Source organism: Bos indicus, chromosome 24, assembly GCF_029378745.1.
Source record: "Bos indicus isolate NIAB-ARS_2022 breed Sahiwal x Tharparkar chromosome 24, NIAB-ARS_B.indTharparkar_mat_pri_1.0, whole genome shotgun sequence".
NCBI classification, from domain to species: Eukaryota; Metazoa; Chordata; class Mammalia; order Artiodactyla; family Bovidae; genus Bos; species Bos indicus.
Genome location: NC_091783.1, coordinates 20,471,057 through 20,487,062, shown reverse-complemented (window position 1 = coordinate 20,487,062; position 16,006 = coordinate 20,471,057). Strand labels below are relative to the sequence as shown.

The following is a 16,006-nucleotide window of genomic DNA, read 5'->3' as shown; positions in this document are numbered from 1 at the left end:
CCTTCCCCCATACCTTTTGTTTGTTCTTCATTCCCTATCTTGGAAAATGGAAATGTGCATCACACAACTTTCTACTCAATTCATAAGCTGATTTCGTCTTAAATCAGCCAAATCCGCCCCCGCCCCTGGTTTCCTACCATTATTACTTCAACTCGGACCCCTCTCATCTCTTCCTTTATACTGTTGTAGCCAATTCTAACTGGTTGCCTTCATTCCATCTTCAAGCCCTCCAGTCCGCCCTTCACATTCCTACTAAAGGGATATTTGCAACATACAAATTGGTTGTAAGATATCAATGGGTTCCACAAAAATAAAATTCAAACAACTTAGTAAAACGTTCAAGATCTGGCCCCTGTTTGTCTCTCTCTGCAGCCTCTTCACTCATTCTCCTTACTCTCAACCAGTCAACCACCCATGCCATCATATTTGCAGTTCCCTTAACGTGCAAATCAGTTTCATTTCTCTGTCCTTTGCTCCGGATGACCCTGCAGCCAAGGGTACTCTCCTTCCTTCCTACCCAGTGCATCTGTAAACTCCTTTTCCAGAATTCACTTCATTTAATATACTATAAAAACAAAAAGAACACAGAGAAGTTTTTTTTTTTACAACTCTTTATCATGACAGTTTTCAAATATATCAGTTCAGTTCAGTTCAGTTGCTCAGTTGTATTTGACTCTTTGCAACCCCATGGACTACAGCATGCCAGGCTTCCTTGTTCATCACCAACTCGTTGAGCCTGCTCAAACTCATGTCCATGGCATCGTCGAGTCGGTAATGCTGTCCAACCATCACATCCTTTGTCACCCCCTTCTCCTCCTGCCCTCAGTATTTCACAGCATCAGGGTCTTTTCCAGTGAGTCAGTTCTTCACATCAGGTAGCCAAAGTATTGGAGCTTCAGCATCAGTCCTCCCAATGAATATTCAGGACTGATTTCCTTTAGGATTGACCGGTTGGATCTCCTTGCAGTCCAAGGGACTCCTAAGAGTCTTCTCCAACAGCACAGCGCTCAGCCTTCTTAATGGTCCGACTCTCAATACACGACTACCAGAAAAACCATCAGTTCAGTTCAGTCGCTCAGTTGTGTCCAACTTTTTGCAACTCCATGAACCACAGCACGCCAGGCCTCCTTGACCATCACCAACTGCTGGAGTCTACCCAGACCTATGTCCATTGAGTTGGTGATGCCATCCAACCATCTCATCCTCAGTTGTCCCCTTCTCCTGCCTTCAATCTTTCCCAGCATCAGGGTCTTTTCAAATGAGTCAGCTCTTCGCAGCAGGTGGCCAGAGTATTGGAGTTTCAGCTTCAACATCAGTCCTTCCAATGAACACCCAGGACTGATCTCCTTGAAGATGGATTGGTTGGATCTCCTTGCAGTCCAAGGGACTCTCAAGAGTCTTCTCCAACACCACAGTTCAAAAACATCAATTCTTCAGTGCTCAACTTTCTTTATAGTCCAACTCTCACATCCATACATGACCACTGGAAAAACCATAGCCTTGACTAGATGGACCTTTGTTGACAAAGTAATGTCTCTGCTTTTTAATATGCTATCTAGGTTAGTCATAGCTTTCCTTCAAAGGAGTAAGCATGTTTTAATTTCATGCTGCAATCTCCATCTACAGTGATTTTGGAGCCCAGAAAAATAAAGTCAGCCACTGTTTCCACATCTCTTTGCCATGAAGTGATGGAACTGGATACCGTGATCTTAATTTTCTGAATGTTGAGCTTTAAGCCAACTTTTTCACTCTCCTCTTTCACTTTCATCAAGAGGCTCTTTAGTTCTTCTTCACTTGCTGCCATAATGGACCTCTGTCAGCAAAATAATATCTCTGTTGGCAAAGTAATGTCTCTGCTTTTTAATATGCTGTCTAGGTTTGTCATAGCTTTAAAGCTATGGAGCAATCTGCCATGCTTCCAGTTTTCCTCCTTTTATTTGTGATGAAGTAATGTGATCAGATGCCATAATCTTAGTTTTTTGAATGTTTTAAGTTTTAAGCCAGCTTTTTCACTCCTCTTTCACTTTCATTGAGAGACTCTTTAGTTCCTTTTCACTTTCTGCCATAAGGGTGGTGTTATCTGCATTTCTTCTAAAGGATTCTTGCCCACATTAGTAGAGATGATGTTCACCTGAATTAAATTCACCCATTCTGGTCCATTTTAGTTTGCTGATTCCTAAAATGACGATGTTCACTCTTGCCATCTCCTGTTTGACCACTTCCAGTTTACTTTGCTTGATTCATGGCCCTAACATTCCAGGCTCCTATGCAATATTGTTTTTTGCAGCATTGGACTTTACATCACCAGTCATATCCACAGCTGGGTGTTGTTTTTACTTTGGCTCCATCTCTTCATTGTTTCTGGAGTTATTTCTCCACTCTTCCCCAGTAGCATGTTGGGCACCTACCAACCTATTTCAAATATATAGAAAGGTTAAGAAACTCGTGCAACGAACCACCCTATACCTGCTCCCTAGATTCCACACTTGTTGACGTTTTGCTCTTTTTGCTTTGTCTCCTCATATATATGTTTATATATGTATATATATACATGCACACAAATCTATGTACATATTTAGGTTTTAGTTCTATTATAAATTTATATAAATAAATTTACTTACAGATATAAAATTTATTTTGCGCTTTTTCTTCCCTAAAGTGGCAGCTGTTATATGTCACCCTAAATATTTCACACTCATAAGAATAATATTTCTCTTTATAAACCATATTATAAACCACCTAAGAAAATAAGCAGTAATTCTATAATAACTTTTCCTGAGTCTATATTCCAATTCTCCTAGTTGTCCCAAGAATGTCTCTTATAGCTATTTCTCTTCCTGAGCCAAAATTCAGTCTGACTGATGGGTTGTATTTGGTTGTGTCTTTGATCTCTTAATCTGGAATAGTCCTACCCTCTTTCTTCCACATAACGTAACTTTTTGAAGAGTTCAAGTGCTTTGCAAAATCTCCCACATTATGGATTTGTCTGATGCGTGTGATGCGTGTGGTGTAACTTATCCCTTTGTTTCTTTCAATTCCTGTTAAATGGGAGTTAGATTTCAGATTTGGTTGGGTTCAAGTAAAGCATACTTGGCAAAAATATTTCTTAGGTGATGTTGCCTGGTTCAGACACTAGGAAGTACATAATTTCTGCTTGTTTCACTACTAGTAATCCTAAATTAATTTACTTTGTTTAGATGATGACTACCAAATTTTACCATTTAAGGGTCATTTTCTTCTTTGCTGTAAATAATTAATCTTAACACCATATGAATTTCTTATTTATTAACCTTTTACCTACTGATTTTAGTATCAACTAATGAGCCTCACCTGAATTAGTTATTACATTGGGGATTACAAAATGGTGATTTTTAAAATTTGACCATTCCTCCTATATAATTAGCATTTTTCTATAAAGAAGGACTTTAATTTTTTCCCCTTTCACTCTTTTCTTCTTTTGTGAAGTACCGCAATAGACTGGTGGATTTTTGTAAACTTAATTTGCTATTAATGAGTCATTCTTTTTGATGCTCAATTTATCCCAAATTTGGCCAAAAAGCCCCAGCTGAGAGGGACTGAGAGTTCCCTTTAGATCTGCTGCTATTTCTTTGATATGCCCTCATCTATTTGTTTTAAACACTTTCTTGCATTAGAATAAGAGTTTAGGATCACTTTGTACTTTCCCTGTCCCAGCCATTGAAATCAGCCTTTTTTCTAAGGAGTCTTGGTTCCCTAAAAAGGAGTTGTTTAAATATATATATATATATATATATATTTTTTTTTTTTTTCCTGTTTTGTCCTCTCCCGGAGACCTTTTTTCATTTCATTTTGTATTAGATCAGGAATTACATGGTAAACCACCAGATTCAGGTGTCCTAGACCTCTGAGGCAAGGGTGGGATGGGGTAATGGGAGTGGTCTCCACTGCGCCAGAGAATGCTTCCAGTTTGAGACAGTTAGTTGCTTAGGCAACATGCTAGTAGCACATGCTGTCTTCTGTTCCTTCTCCTTCCACCCTTGATTTTTCTCTCACAGAGTTTGTTAATCTTTCATCTCCCTATTCATTCTGCCTCAATCTCTAGTTTTAGTATTTTTCTATATAATGCATTTTGGGGTTAAAGGTTTTAAGCTTTGCAAAATCACCATTTCCAGCAGCTGTTTTAGCAAATTAATTTGATGTTTAGGTTTAGATATGATAGTGCTTAATATTAATTTATTTTTCTGTTGGGAAGCTTTATTTCTCTAATGAGATCATGAGGACTGCTGTTTCTCTCAGTTCTTGAATCACAGTTGAGCAGACCTGCAGTGCTGGGTTCACATCGTGGTTGGTGCACACCTTCCCTTAGGTTGAATTCATCCATCTGTTGCATTCTGCCCCGTCTGTTGGCCAGGACTGAGTTAAATATGTCTTCTTTCTCAGTATCTCCCATCCCCCCACCATCAGTTAAGAAGGCATTTTACCCACATTTTCCTCACATAAATCTCTCACTACAGATGGAGGATTGTAGTCTCATTGTGCTAGGGAGGAAGGAAAATTACTGTTTTGCATGTACATATATTTTGGATTTTACAGGAAAGGGGAGGGCATTTCAAAATCTGTTGAATCAATACAGATATAAAAAATTGATAAAGTTAGGACTGCCTGTTTTATATTCTGCCACATAGCATGTATTTAAATGAATTTGCCTATAATTTGCCTTCAAATGCTGACATTTAACTCTTAAGCTGTATAATTGTGCTAACTTTTTCATGAATAAAATTCATATTCTGTGTCCAGGCTAATATGTTCATCTACTGTAAACATTATTGCTTATGGTAACAGCAAGAATAAAAAATTCTTTTTATATACATCATATAGCTGGCAGAGACTCTTGGGACCGCCACAAATCATTCCTGTCTTTTTGAGATTAAGAAAAAGCATGGGAATGTAAAACCAACCTGGTTTGATATAGATTGAGAGGATATTAGCTTATTTAGACCACTGTACATTGTTCGTTGTTGTTTTTTAAGATGTTGAGTGTTAAATCTTCTCCTGTTTAATATATTCTTTAGCTTAGTAACCAGCCTTTCATTATGAACCAGCTCGTATCCTACAAGTCATCTCTGGCTCCTTTTTTGTTAAAGGTTAATAATGAGAATAATGAAGCAATTGGTTATTTATGCAGTCAGGATTGGCAAAAGTTATTAGAATAGGAATCTGCCCAGGAGCAATGATTAGGTTATGAAAATGTTACGAAGAATACTGAAGCCAGTCACCATTTTTGACATTTAAGAAATACTATTCCCACCCTTAATCATGATGGCCTGTTATAAAGGTATTTATATAGACTAATCTCATTGGACAGTAATTTTATACCAATAGCATTCATAATTAGGTGTTGAGGGGAGACTCTGAAATGATCTGAGAGAAAAATGGGCCTGGGTAAGGAATTACCACAATGAGAAGTATAGAACAGAGAACTCACCCTTGAATAGAATTACCTGTCTCCCAGACACCTGATCTGTGCAGTCTGAGCATATTCTTCTTGAGTATTTTGCAAATTTGCGAAGCTGTGGGAGAGGGTAACCCCAAGTTAGGTTGCCGTGTTCTACATGCTAGACTGTAAAACACGTAGGGAAGTATATGGGAATAAAATTTTCTGCTGTTGCTTTTATTAATGCAATATTGACTTAAATGACATGCAAAACCAAAGAGAGCCAAATCTAATTATAATCTTATGTTTAGTATAGTTAGAACTTTCTATGTAAATTAGGCAGTCATTGCTTTGATCAAAACAGTTTCATCACTTCTACTCTGAATTTTTGTTAACAGCTTTATTGAGATATAATTCACATACAGTAAAAATCACCTGTTTGCAGTAACCACTGTTTGCAGTGGTTCGAGTATATTCCCAAAGGTGTGCAAAGACAAGCATCTAATTCCAAATCATGTTCATTACCTACCCCACAAAACTCATACCCATCAGCAATTGCTTCCTGTTTTCCTCCTCCATCTTTTGGTAACCACTAATATACTTTCTATCTATATGGGATTGCCTCTTATGGACATTTATCTCTCTGCCCTTTAACTCATATAATGAATATTTCAGAAAATTGGAGAAGGGGGCAGGAAATGAACACGGATAAGTATAACGCTTATTTGTGATCTGGTATACTTAAATTGGTAAAGAATCTGCCTGCCAATGCAGGGGGCAAGAGACATGCATTTGATCCCTGGATCTGGAAGATCCCCTGGAGTAGGAAATGGCAACCCACTCCTGTATTCTTGCCTGGAAAATTCTATAGACAGAGGAGTCTGGCGGGCTTCAGTCCATGGGGTCGGGTCAACATGACTGAGTGACTTAGCACACACAAAAACACACACATACTTGGAATTAAGTTTTCTTTTCCCTGGCCCTGGCTCACTGGAAGACCTATTTTAAACAACAACAGTAGCATGCATAGAATATGTAGCCTTTTGTGTCTTAACTTCTTTAGCATATTAATGTATTCAGGGTTCATTCATACAGTAGCATGTAGTGATACTTTGTTTCTTTTATGATTGAAAAATATTTCATTTTATAGGTATACCACATTTTGTTTATCCATTTATCACTTGATAGACATTTGAGTTGTTTTCACTTTTTCACTGTTATGAATAATGCCACTTTGAATATGCATATACAAGTTTTTGATGTGAACCTATATTTTCAGTTCTCTTGGAGAATTGGAGTGGAATTGCTGAGTCTTACGGAAACACTGTGTCTAATTTTTTGAGACACGGCTAAATTATTTTCCAAAGCAGCAGCTTTTTACATTCCCCTCAGCTGTGTAGGAGGGTTCTGATTTCATCATATTCTTGCCAGCACTTGTTATTGTCAGTCTTTTTGATGATAGCCATCCTAGCAAATGCAAAGTGGTATCTCAGTATGGTTTTGATTGGCATTTCCTAGTGGTTAATGGCTAATAATGTAAAGCATCTTTGCTTACACTGCTTAGACATTTGTATATTTTCTTTGAGGAAATGTCAAAGTCCTTTGCCCATTTTTAATTAGGTGATAGTTTTTTATTGTTGAGTTATGTAACGCCTTCATGGGCTTCCCTGGTGGCACTAGTGGTAAAGAACCACCTGGTAATGCAGGAGACATAAGAGATGCAGGTTCCATCCCTGGTTCTGGAAGATCCCCTAGAGGAGGGCATGGCAACCCACTCCAGTATTCTAGGCTTGGAGAATCCCATGGACAGAGGAACCTGGCAGGCTAGAGTTCATGGGGTCACAAAAACTTGGACATGACTGAAGCAACTTAGCATGCACATACACATAACATCTTCATATTTATAGATACCAGACCTTTACCATTTGTTCAGTTCAGTTCAGTTCAGTCGCTCAGTCATGTCCGACTCTTTGTGACCCCATGATGATTTGCAAATATTTTCTATGATTCTAGATGTTGTCTCTTCAATTTCCTAATAGTGTCCTTTGAAGCACAAAGTTTTAAAATTTGAACTCCACTTTATTTATTCTTTGTTGCTGTGCTTTTAGGTGACATTGCATAATCCAAGGTCACAAAAATTTTGCTTTTGTGAAACTTATAGTTTTAGCTATTACATTTAGGTCAGTAATCCATTTTCAGTTAGTTTTATTTATGGTGTGAGGTGGGGGTCCAACTTTTCTTTGCGTATGTTTGCATTTGTTCTTATTTATTCAAATTTAAAGATTTGAGAAAGAAATATTTAAATGGGATGAACATTGTCACTCTCTGAAATATTGTTTCATGATTTTGAGGGGGATACATGTGCTGTGTTCATCTGATGACTATACTTACCTGCACTCTCACCAACTATGGTTGCATTTCTGCTTCTGTTTTGTTTGTTGAAATCTGAAATACTACCCTGCTGGATGCAGTTTAAATCCATTTATTAGTTTTTTTCCCTTAATTTGCAATCTCACCTCTTCAGTTACAATATAAAGAATGCCAAGAACTTCTAAGTCTCTATCAGAAGTATCTATCAGAACAGCAGGAGAAGCTCACTATGTCTGTCTCAGAACTTGGTGCTGCTAAAATGCAGGAACAACAGGTAAGTGTCTTACTTCTTACCTTGTTTTTTAATGAATCAACCAGATGTCAGAAGAGTCATTTGGCCTCTTACTTTAATTATCTCACTGTATACATTGTCTTTAGACGTGCAATTACAGTGTGTGATTGAGTTGGTTTAATCTACTTCCCTATTTTCTTTTCCTCTCCTGTTCTGGGGCCTGGAGGTCAGGAATGATTCCTTGACCAGGCTGTGCATCAGGAGGGCAGCTCCTGGTTGTATGGAAGCACTGCAGGAGTGATAAAGAAAACCCAGTGTTCTGTTACTTAGTGACAACCAGGTGGGCTCTTTTTTACTCATAAACCTCTTCTAATTTATGTTCAGAGTTTTAGAATAATAAAAGTGTCTTGGTGACTGGTAAAAGCTTTAATTAGAGAAACTGGAATAGTTAATGTAATTTAGTGTTTGTATATACTTATTAATCACATAAGTATATATGAGTGTTTGTGTATTAGAGTTTGTATACGTATCATCAAATAGTACATATTACATAATTAAATGAAAGTTCAGAACCCTGCCAGCTGTGATGTGAAACAAGCTCTGAAAATCGACTTCTTTCTCTCTAGCAACTAACACCAGATGTCTTTTTCACATCCAAACGAATTTAAATCTTCAAATGGATAAGGATACCCTTTGTATTGAAACACTGTAGGAAAAAAGCTATATGTATAGTAGGGTCAAAGTCACTCATATTAGTATTAAGACATTGATAATGTACCTATTATCAGAGTAGATTCCATCCTGGTTATGGTTCAGTAGGTTGAGCACAGCTACTTTATTACTAATTGTTCATTACCCAGGTTCATTTTCCATTTATGCATGGATGGACAACTTTCAGAAGGATTATCCTGTCTTTTCTGTTAAATTGTACAGGTTCAGATTCTATATTGATTGCAAGGATTATCCTTTCCCTTTGAGTAGTAACAAGTCCTGAGTGGTTTTCTGTAACCCTTCTAAGTTTTATTCAACCTAAAGACACCTGTCTCAGATGGGTTAACAGTTTTGGTCAAGAAAACTCCAGTTTTGAACCTCAAGTTTTGACATGCCTGCCTGCGTGCTGAGTCACTTGAGTTGTGTCCGACTTTTTGCGACCCCTATGGACTGTAGCCCGCCAGGCTCCTCTGTCCATGGGATTCTCTAGGCAAGAATACTGGAGTGGGTTGCCATTTCCTTCTCCAGGAGATCTTCCCAACCCAGGGATTGAACCTGCATCTCGTACTTCCCCTGCTTTGGCAGGCAGGTTCTTTACCACTAGCACCACCTAGGAGGCAGTAAAAAGAAAGAATAATAATTTTGCTGGAAGGTGGTATATCTTAGACTTTTAATATACCCACCCTTTTTTTGAAGTCTGTAATATTTATAAGAAACAACCAAAGTATGAGTGGTTTATTTGTATTCTAACTTTTGAAAAATTTTCTTTGGTTCTCTTTTCTGAAAACTTAGGCTATAAAATGAGGCAGAGAAGGTAGCAGCTAATCTTGTTTGTCTGGATTTGTTTTGCCACTTTGCAAAAGGGCAGGTGTATTTTAAGGTGGCCCTTGTCTGTTGCTCTCATGAGTGGGCTAGGGAAAACTATAGCATGAAGTTAAGATTTCTGAGCTCTGCTTTTTCATTTCCACTCCCTCCCTCTCCATGATGGGCGTTAACAGGGCACAGAAACACTGACCAGAGTATTGGATGAAAGGCAGAGGGACTTTTCAATTGCCAGTAGTTAAGGATAGAGACTGGAGAAGGAAATGGCAACTCACTCCAGTATTCTTGCCTGGAGAATCCCATGGACAGAGGAGCCTCGTGGGATACAGTCCGTGCAGTCACAAGGAGTCGGACATGACTAAGTGACTAACACACACACACACAAGGATAGAGACTGAGAGTCAAGAAATAGTCATTAGGGCACTCTAAAGACATCTAGATTAAGGAGGCCCAGTCCTTTTTCTATCTACTTCTAAAAAGAGGAGAGTGAAAAAGCTGGCTTAAAACTCAACATTCAGAAAACTAAGATCATGGCATCCGGTCCCATCACCTCAAGGCAAATAGATGAGGAAACAATGGAAACAGTGACAGACTTTATTTTCTTGGGCTCCAAAATCACTGTAGATGGTGACTACAGCCATGAAATTAAAAGACACTTGCTTCTTGGAAGAAAAGCTATGACCAACCTAGACAGCATATTAAAAAGCAGAGACATTACTTTGCTGACAAAGGTCCATCTAGTCAAGGCTATGGTTTTTCCATCAAGGCTATGGTTTTTCCAGTAGTCATGTATGGATGTGAGAGTTGGACTATAAAGAAAACTGAGCACTGAAGAAATGATGGTTTTGAACGGTGGTGTTGGAGAAGACTCTTGAGAGTCCCTTGGACTGCAAAGAGATCAAACCAGTCGATCCCAAAGGAAATCAGTCCTGAATATTCATTGGAAGGACTGATGCTAAAGCTGAAACTCCCAATACTTTGGCCACCTGATGTGAAGAGCTGACTCATTTGAAAAGACCCTGATGCTGGGCAAGATTGAAGGCAGGAGGAGAAGGGGACGACAGAGGATGAGATGGTTGGATAGCATCCTGGACTCAATGGACATGAGTTTGAGCAAGCTCTAGGAGTTGGTGATGGACAGGGAAGCCTGGAATGCTGCAGTCCATGGGGTCACAAAGAGTTGACAAGGCTGAGTGACTGAACTGAACTGAAGTGAACTGAAAATGAGGCGGGAGGGAGTAAAACTTCCTCAAGGAATAGTGTTTTATGTTTAAACTAGTGACTCTTGGACGTTTCCCTAGCAGCCAGCCATAGTTAACACTGCCTTCTTACTTAACCTTAAACTTGAGAGGCAAAACTTAAAAAAAAATAACAAATATTATAAATTGTTGGTCAAGGGTATGGAGAAAGTATATTCTCAAAAGGAGATACTTTTGAATTTTCATTTTAACTTTATCATGAGAAAAATTTAAAACCATGATTTCAGGAAGTTCCTGGTGGTCAAACCACTTGTAGCCTCTACTATTTGAATGAAATTAAGGCCACGTGTAGGCTCTACAAGCGCATTTGGCGCGGGCGGCTGCGACCGGCGCATTTGGCGCGGGCGGCTGCGACCGGCGCATTTGGCGCGGGCGGCTGCGACCGGCGCATTTGGCGCGGGCGGCTGCGACCGGCGCATTTGGCGCGGGCGGCTGCGACCGGCGCATTTGGCGCGGGCGGCTGCGACCGGCGCATTTGGCGCGGGCGGCTGCGACCGGCGCATTTGGCGCGGGCGGCTGCGACCGGCGCATTTGGCGCGGGCGGCTGCGACCGGCGCATTTGGCGCGGGCGGCTGCGACCGGCGCATTTGGCGCGGGCGGCTACCCCATGTCTAAGGTCAGGGGCAGAAGCCGGGAGGACCCCATGCCCGAGAGGAGGCGGCCAAGAGGAGTTACCCCACGTCCGAGGTCAGGGGCAGCGGCTAAGAGTGCCAGGCTGCGACGGCGCAAGAACAGCCGAGAGGAGCTACCCCACGTGTGAGGTCAGGGGCGGTGGCCAGGAGGAGCCACCCCACGTCCCAGGTTAGGGGCGGTGGCCGGGAGGAGCAACCCCACCTCCAAGGAGCGGTGGCTGCGCTGGTGCAGGAGGGCCTAGAGGAGCTATTCCGCATTCAAGGTCAGAAAGGACGGCGGTGCGGAGATACGCCTCGTCCAAGGTAAGGAGCAGCGGCTGCGCTTTGCAGGAGCAGCCGTGAAGAGATACCCCACGCCCAAGGTAAGAGAAACCCAAGTAAGACGGTAGGTGTTACAACAGGGCATCAGAGGGCAGACACACTGAAACCATACTCACAGAAAACTAGTCAATCTAATCACACCAGGACCACAGCCTTGTCTAACTCAGTGAAACTAAGCCATGTCTGTGGGGCCACCCAAGACGGGCGGGTCGTGGTGGAGAGATCTGACAGAATGTGGTCCACTGGAGAAGGGAATGGCAAACCACTTCAGTATTCTTGCCTTGAGAACCCCATGAACAGTATGAAAAGGCAAAATGATAGGATACTGAAAGAGGAACTCACCAGGTCAGTAGGTGCCCATATGCTACTGGAGATCAGTGGAGAAATAACTCCAGAAAGAATGAAGGAAAGGAGCCAAAGCAAAAACAATACTCAGTTGTGGATGTGACTGGTGATAGAGGCAAGGTCCAATGCTGTAAAGAGCAATATTGCATAGGAACCTGGAATGTCAGGTCTATGAATCAAGGCAAATTGGAAGTGGTCAGACAAGAGATGGCAAGAATGAACGTCGACTTTCTAGGAATTAGCGAACTAAAATGGACTGGAATGGGTGACTTTAACTCAGATAACCATTACATCTACTACTGCGGATAGGAATCCCTCAGAAGAAATGGAGTAGCCATCATGGTCAACAAAAGAGTTCAAAATGCAGTACTTGGATGCAGTCTCAAAAACAACAGAATGATCTCTGTTCATTTCCAAGACAAACCATTCAATATCACAGTAATCCAAGTCTATGCCCCAACCAGTAACGCTGAAGAAGCTGAAGTTGAACGGTTCTATGAAGACCTACAAGACCTTTTAGAACTAACACCCAAAAAAGATGTCCTTTTCATTATAGGGGACTAGAATGCAAAAGTAGGAAGTCAAGAAACATCTGGAGTAACAGGCAAATTTGGCCTTGGAATACAGAATGAAGCAGGGCAAAGACTAATAGAGTTTTGCCAAGAAAATGCACTGGTCATAGCAAACACCCTCTTCCAACAACACAAGAGAAGACTCTACACATGGACATCACCAGATAGTCAACACCAAAATCAGATTGATTATATTCTTTGCAGCCAAAGATGGAGAAGCTCTATATAGTCAACAAAAACAAGACCAGGAGCTGACTGTGGCTCAGATCATGAACTCCTTAGTGCCAAATTCAGACTGAAATTGAAGAAAGTAGGGAAAACCACTAGACCATTCAGGTATGACCTAAATCAAATCCCTTATGATTATACAGTGGAAATAGATTTAAGGGACTAGATCTGATAGAGTGCTTGATGAATATGGACTGAGGTTCGTGACATTGTCCAGGAGACAGGGATCAAGACCATCCCCATGGAAAAGAAATGCAAAAAAGCAAAATGGGTGTCTGGGGAGGCTTTACAAATAACTGTGAAAAGAGGGAAGTGAAAAGCAAAGGAGAAAAGGAAAGATTTAAGCATCTGAATGCAGAGTTCCAAAGAATAGCAAGAAGAGATAAGAAAGCCTTCCTCAGTGATCAATGCAAAGAAATAGAGGAAAACAACAGAATGGGAAAGACTAGAGATCTCTTCAAGAAAATTAGAGATACCAAGGGAACATTTCATGCAAAGGTGGGCTCGATGAAGGACAGAAACGGTATGGACCTGACAGAAGCAAAAGATGTTAAGAAGAGGTGGCAAGATTTCACGCCAGTAAGAATGGCTGCGATCCAAAAGTCTACAAGCAATAAATGCTGGGGAGGGTGTGGAGAAAAGGGAACCCTCTTACACTGTTGGTGGGAATGCAAACTAGTACAGCCACTATGGAGAACAGTGTGGAGATTCCTTAAAAAACTGGAAATAGAACTGCCTTATGACCCAGCAATCCCACTGCTGGGCATACACACTGAGGAAACCAGAAGGGAAAGAGACACATGTACCCCAATGTTCATCGCAGCACTGTTTATAATAGCCAGGACAGGGAAGCACCCTAGATGTCCATCAGCAGATGAATGGATAAGAAAGCTGTGGTACATATACACAATGGAGTATTACTCAGCCATTAAAAAGAATACATTTGAATCAGTTCTAATGAGGTGGATGAAACTGGAGCCTATTATACAGAGTGAAGTAAGCCAGAAAGAAAAACACCAATACAGTATACTAACGCATATATATGGAATTTAGAAAGATGGTAACAATAACCCTGTATGCAAGACAGCAAAAGAGACACAGATGTATAGAACAGTCTTTTGTACTCTGTGGGAGAGGGAGAGGGTGGGATGATTTGGGAGAATGGCATTGAAACATGTATAATATCATATATGAAACGAGTCACCAGTCCAGGTTCAATGCATGATACTGGATGCTTGGGGCTGGTGCACTGGGACGACCCAGAGGGATGGTATGGGGAGGGAGGAGAGAGGAAGGTTCAGGATGGGGAACACGTGTATACCTGTGGCAGATTCATGTTGATATATGGCAAAACCAATACAATATTGTAAAGTTAATAAGTTAAATTAAAAAATTAAAAAAAAAAAAAAAGAGGTGGCAAGAATACACAGAAGAACTGTACAAAAAAAATCTTCATGACCCAGATAATCACGGTGCTGTGATCACTCACCTAGAGCCAGACATCCTGGAATGTGAAGCCAAGTGGGCCTTAGAAAGCATTACTACAAACAAAGCTAGTGGAGGTGATGGAATTCCAGTTGAGCTATTTCAAATCCTGAAAGATGATGCTGTGAAAGTGCTGCACTCAATATGTCAGCAAATTTGGAAAACTCAGCAGTGGCCACAGGACTGGAAAAGGCCAGTATTCATTCCAATCCCAAGGAAAGGCAATGCCAAAGAATGCTCAAACTACCCGCACAATTGCACTCATCACACACGCTAGTCAAGTAATGCTCAAAATTCTCCAAGCCAGGCTTCAGCAATACGTGAACCATGAACTTCCAGATGTTCAAGCTGGTTTTAGAAAACGCAGAGGAACCGGAGACCAAATTGCCAACATCCGCTGGATCGTCGAAAAAGCAAGAGAGTTCCAGAAAAACATCTATTTCTGTTCTATTGACTATGCCCAAGCCTTTGATTGTGTGGATCACAATAAACTGTGGAAAATTCTGAAAGAGAAGGGAATACCAGGCCACCTGACCTGCCTCTTGACAAACCTGTATGCAGGTCAGGAAGCAACAGTTAGAACTGGACATGGAACAACAGACTGGTTCCAAATAGGAAAAGGAGTATGCCAGAGCTGTATATTGTCACCCTGCTTATTTAGCTTATATGCAGAGTACATCCTGAGAAATGCTGGGCTGGAGGAAGCTCAAGCTGGAATCAAGATTGCCGGGAGAAATATCAATAACCTCATATATGCAGAAAGTGAAGAGGAACTGAAAAGCCTCTTGATGAAAGTGAAAGAGGAGAGTGAAAAAGTTGGCTTAAGGCTCAACATTCAGAAAACGAAGATCATGGCATCTGGTCCCATCACTTCATGGGAAACAGATGGGGAAACAGTGGAAACAGTGTCAGACTTTATTTTTTGGGGTTCCAAAATCACTGCAGATGATGACTGCACCCATGAAATTAAAAGATGCTTACTCCTTGGCAGGAAAGTTATGACCAACCTAGATAGCATATTCAAAAGCAGAGACATTACTTTGCCAACCAAGGTCCGTCTAGTCAAGGCTATGGTTTTTCCACTGGTCATTTGTGGATGTGAGAGTTGGACTGTGAAGAAGGCTGAGCGCCGAAGAATTGATGCTTTTGAACTGTGGTGTTGGAGAAGACCCTTGAGAGTCCCTTGGACTGCAAGGAGATCCAACCAGTCCATTCTGAAGGAGATCAGCCCTGGGATTTCTTTGGAAGGAATGATGCTAAAGCTGAAACTCCAGTACTTTGGCCACCTCATACGAAGAGTTGACTCATTGGAAAAGACTCTGATGCTGGGAGGGATTGGGGGCAGTAGGAGAAGGGGACGACAGAGGATGAGATGGCTGGATGGCATCACTGACTCGATGGACATGAGTCTGAGTGAACTCCGGGAGTTGGTGATGGACAGGGAGGCCTGGTATGCTGCGATTCATGGGGTCGTAAAGAGTCAGACACGACTGAGTGACTGAAGTGAACTGTAGGCTCTACTATTTTAACCTGAATTGGGAAAATAAGTTTCCTTTTGAACAGTAATTGGCAGTTGTCACCTGTATTACCTGACTTGTTCTTTGTGACAGGCTTCT

The 16,006-nt window shown here is 41.1% G+C and overlaps 1 protein-coding gene across 6 annotated transcripts in view; it reads left to right on the top strand.

Moving 5' to 3' along the window:
- KIAA1328 (KIAA1328 ortholog) overlaps positions 1 to 16,006 on the top strand; it is a 425,486-nt gene that overhangs the window by 150,110 nt on the left and 259,370 nt on the right. For all 6 annotated transcript variants that reach the window (XM_070778527.1, XM_070778530.1, XM_070778528.1 and 3 more), the window contains exon 6: positions 7,930 to 8,057. In XM_070778527.1, the coding sequence (XP_070634628.1) occupies positions 7,930 to 8,057 (128 nt within the window). The remainder of the gene's footprint in view (positions 1 to 7,929; positions 8,058 to 16,006) is intronic.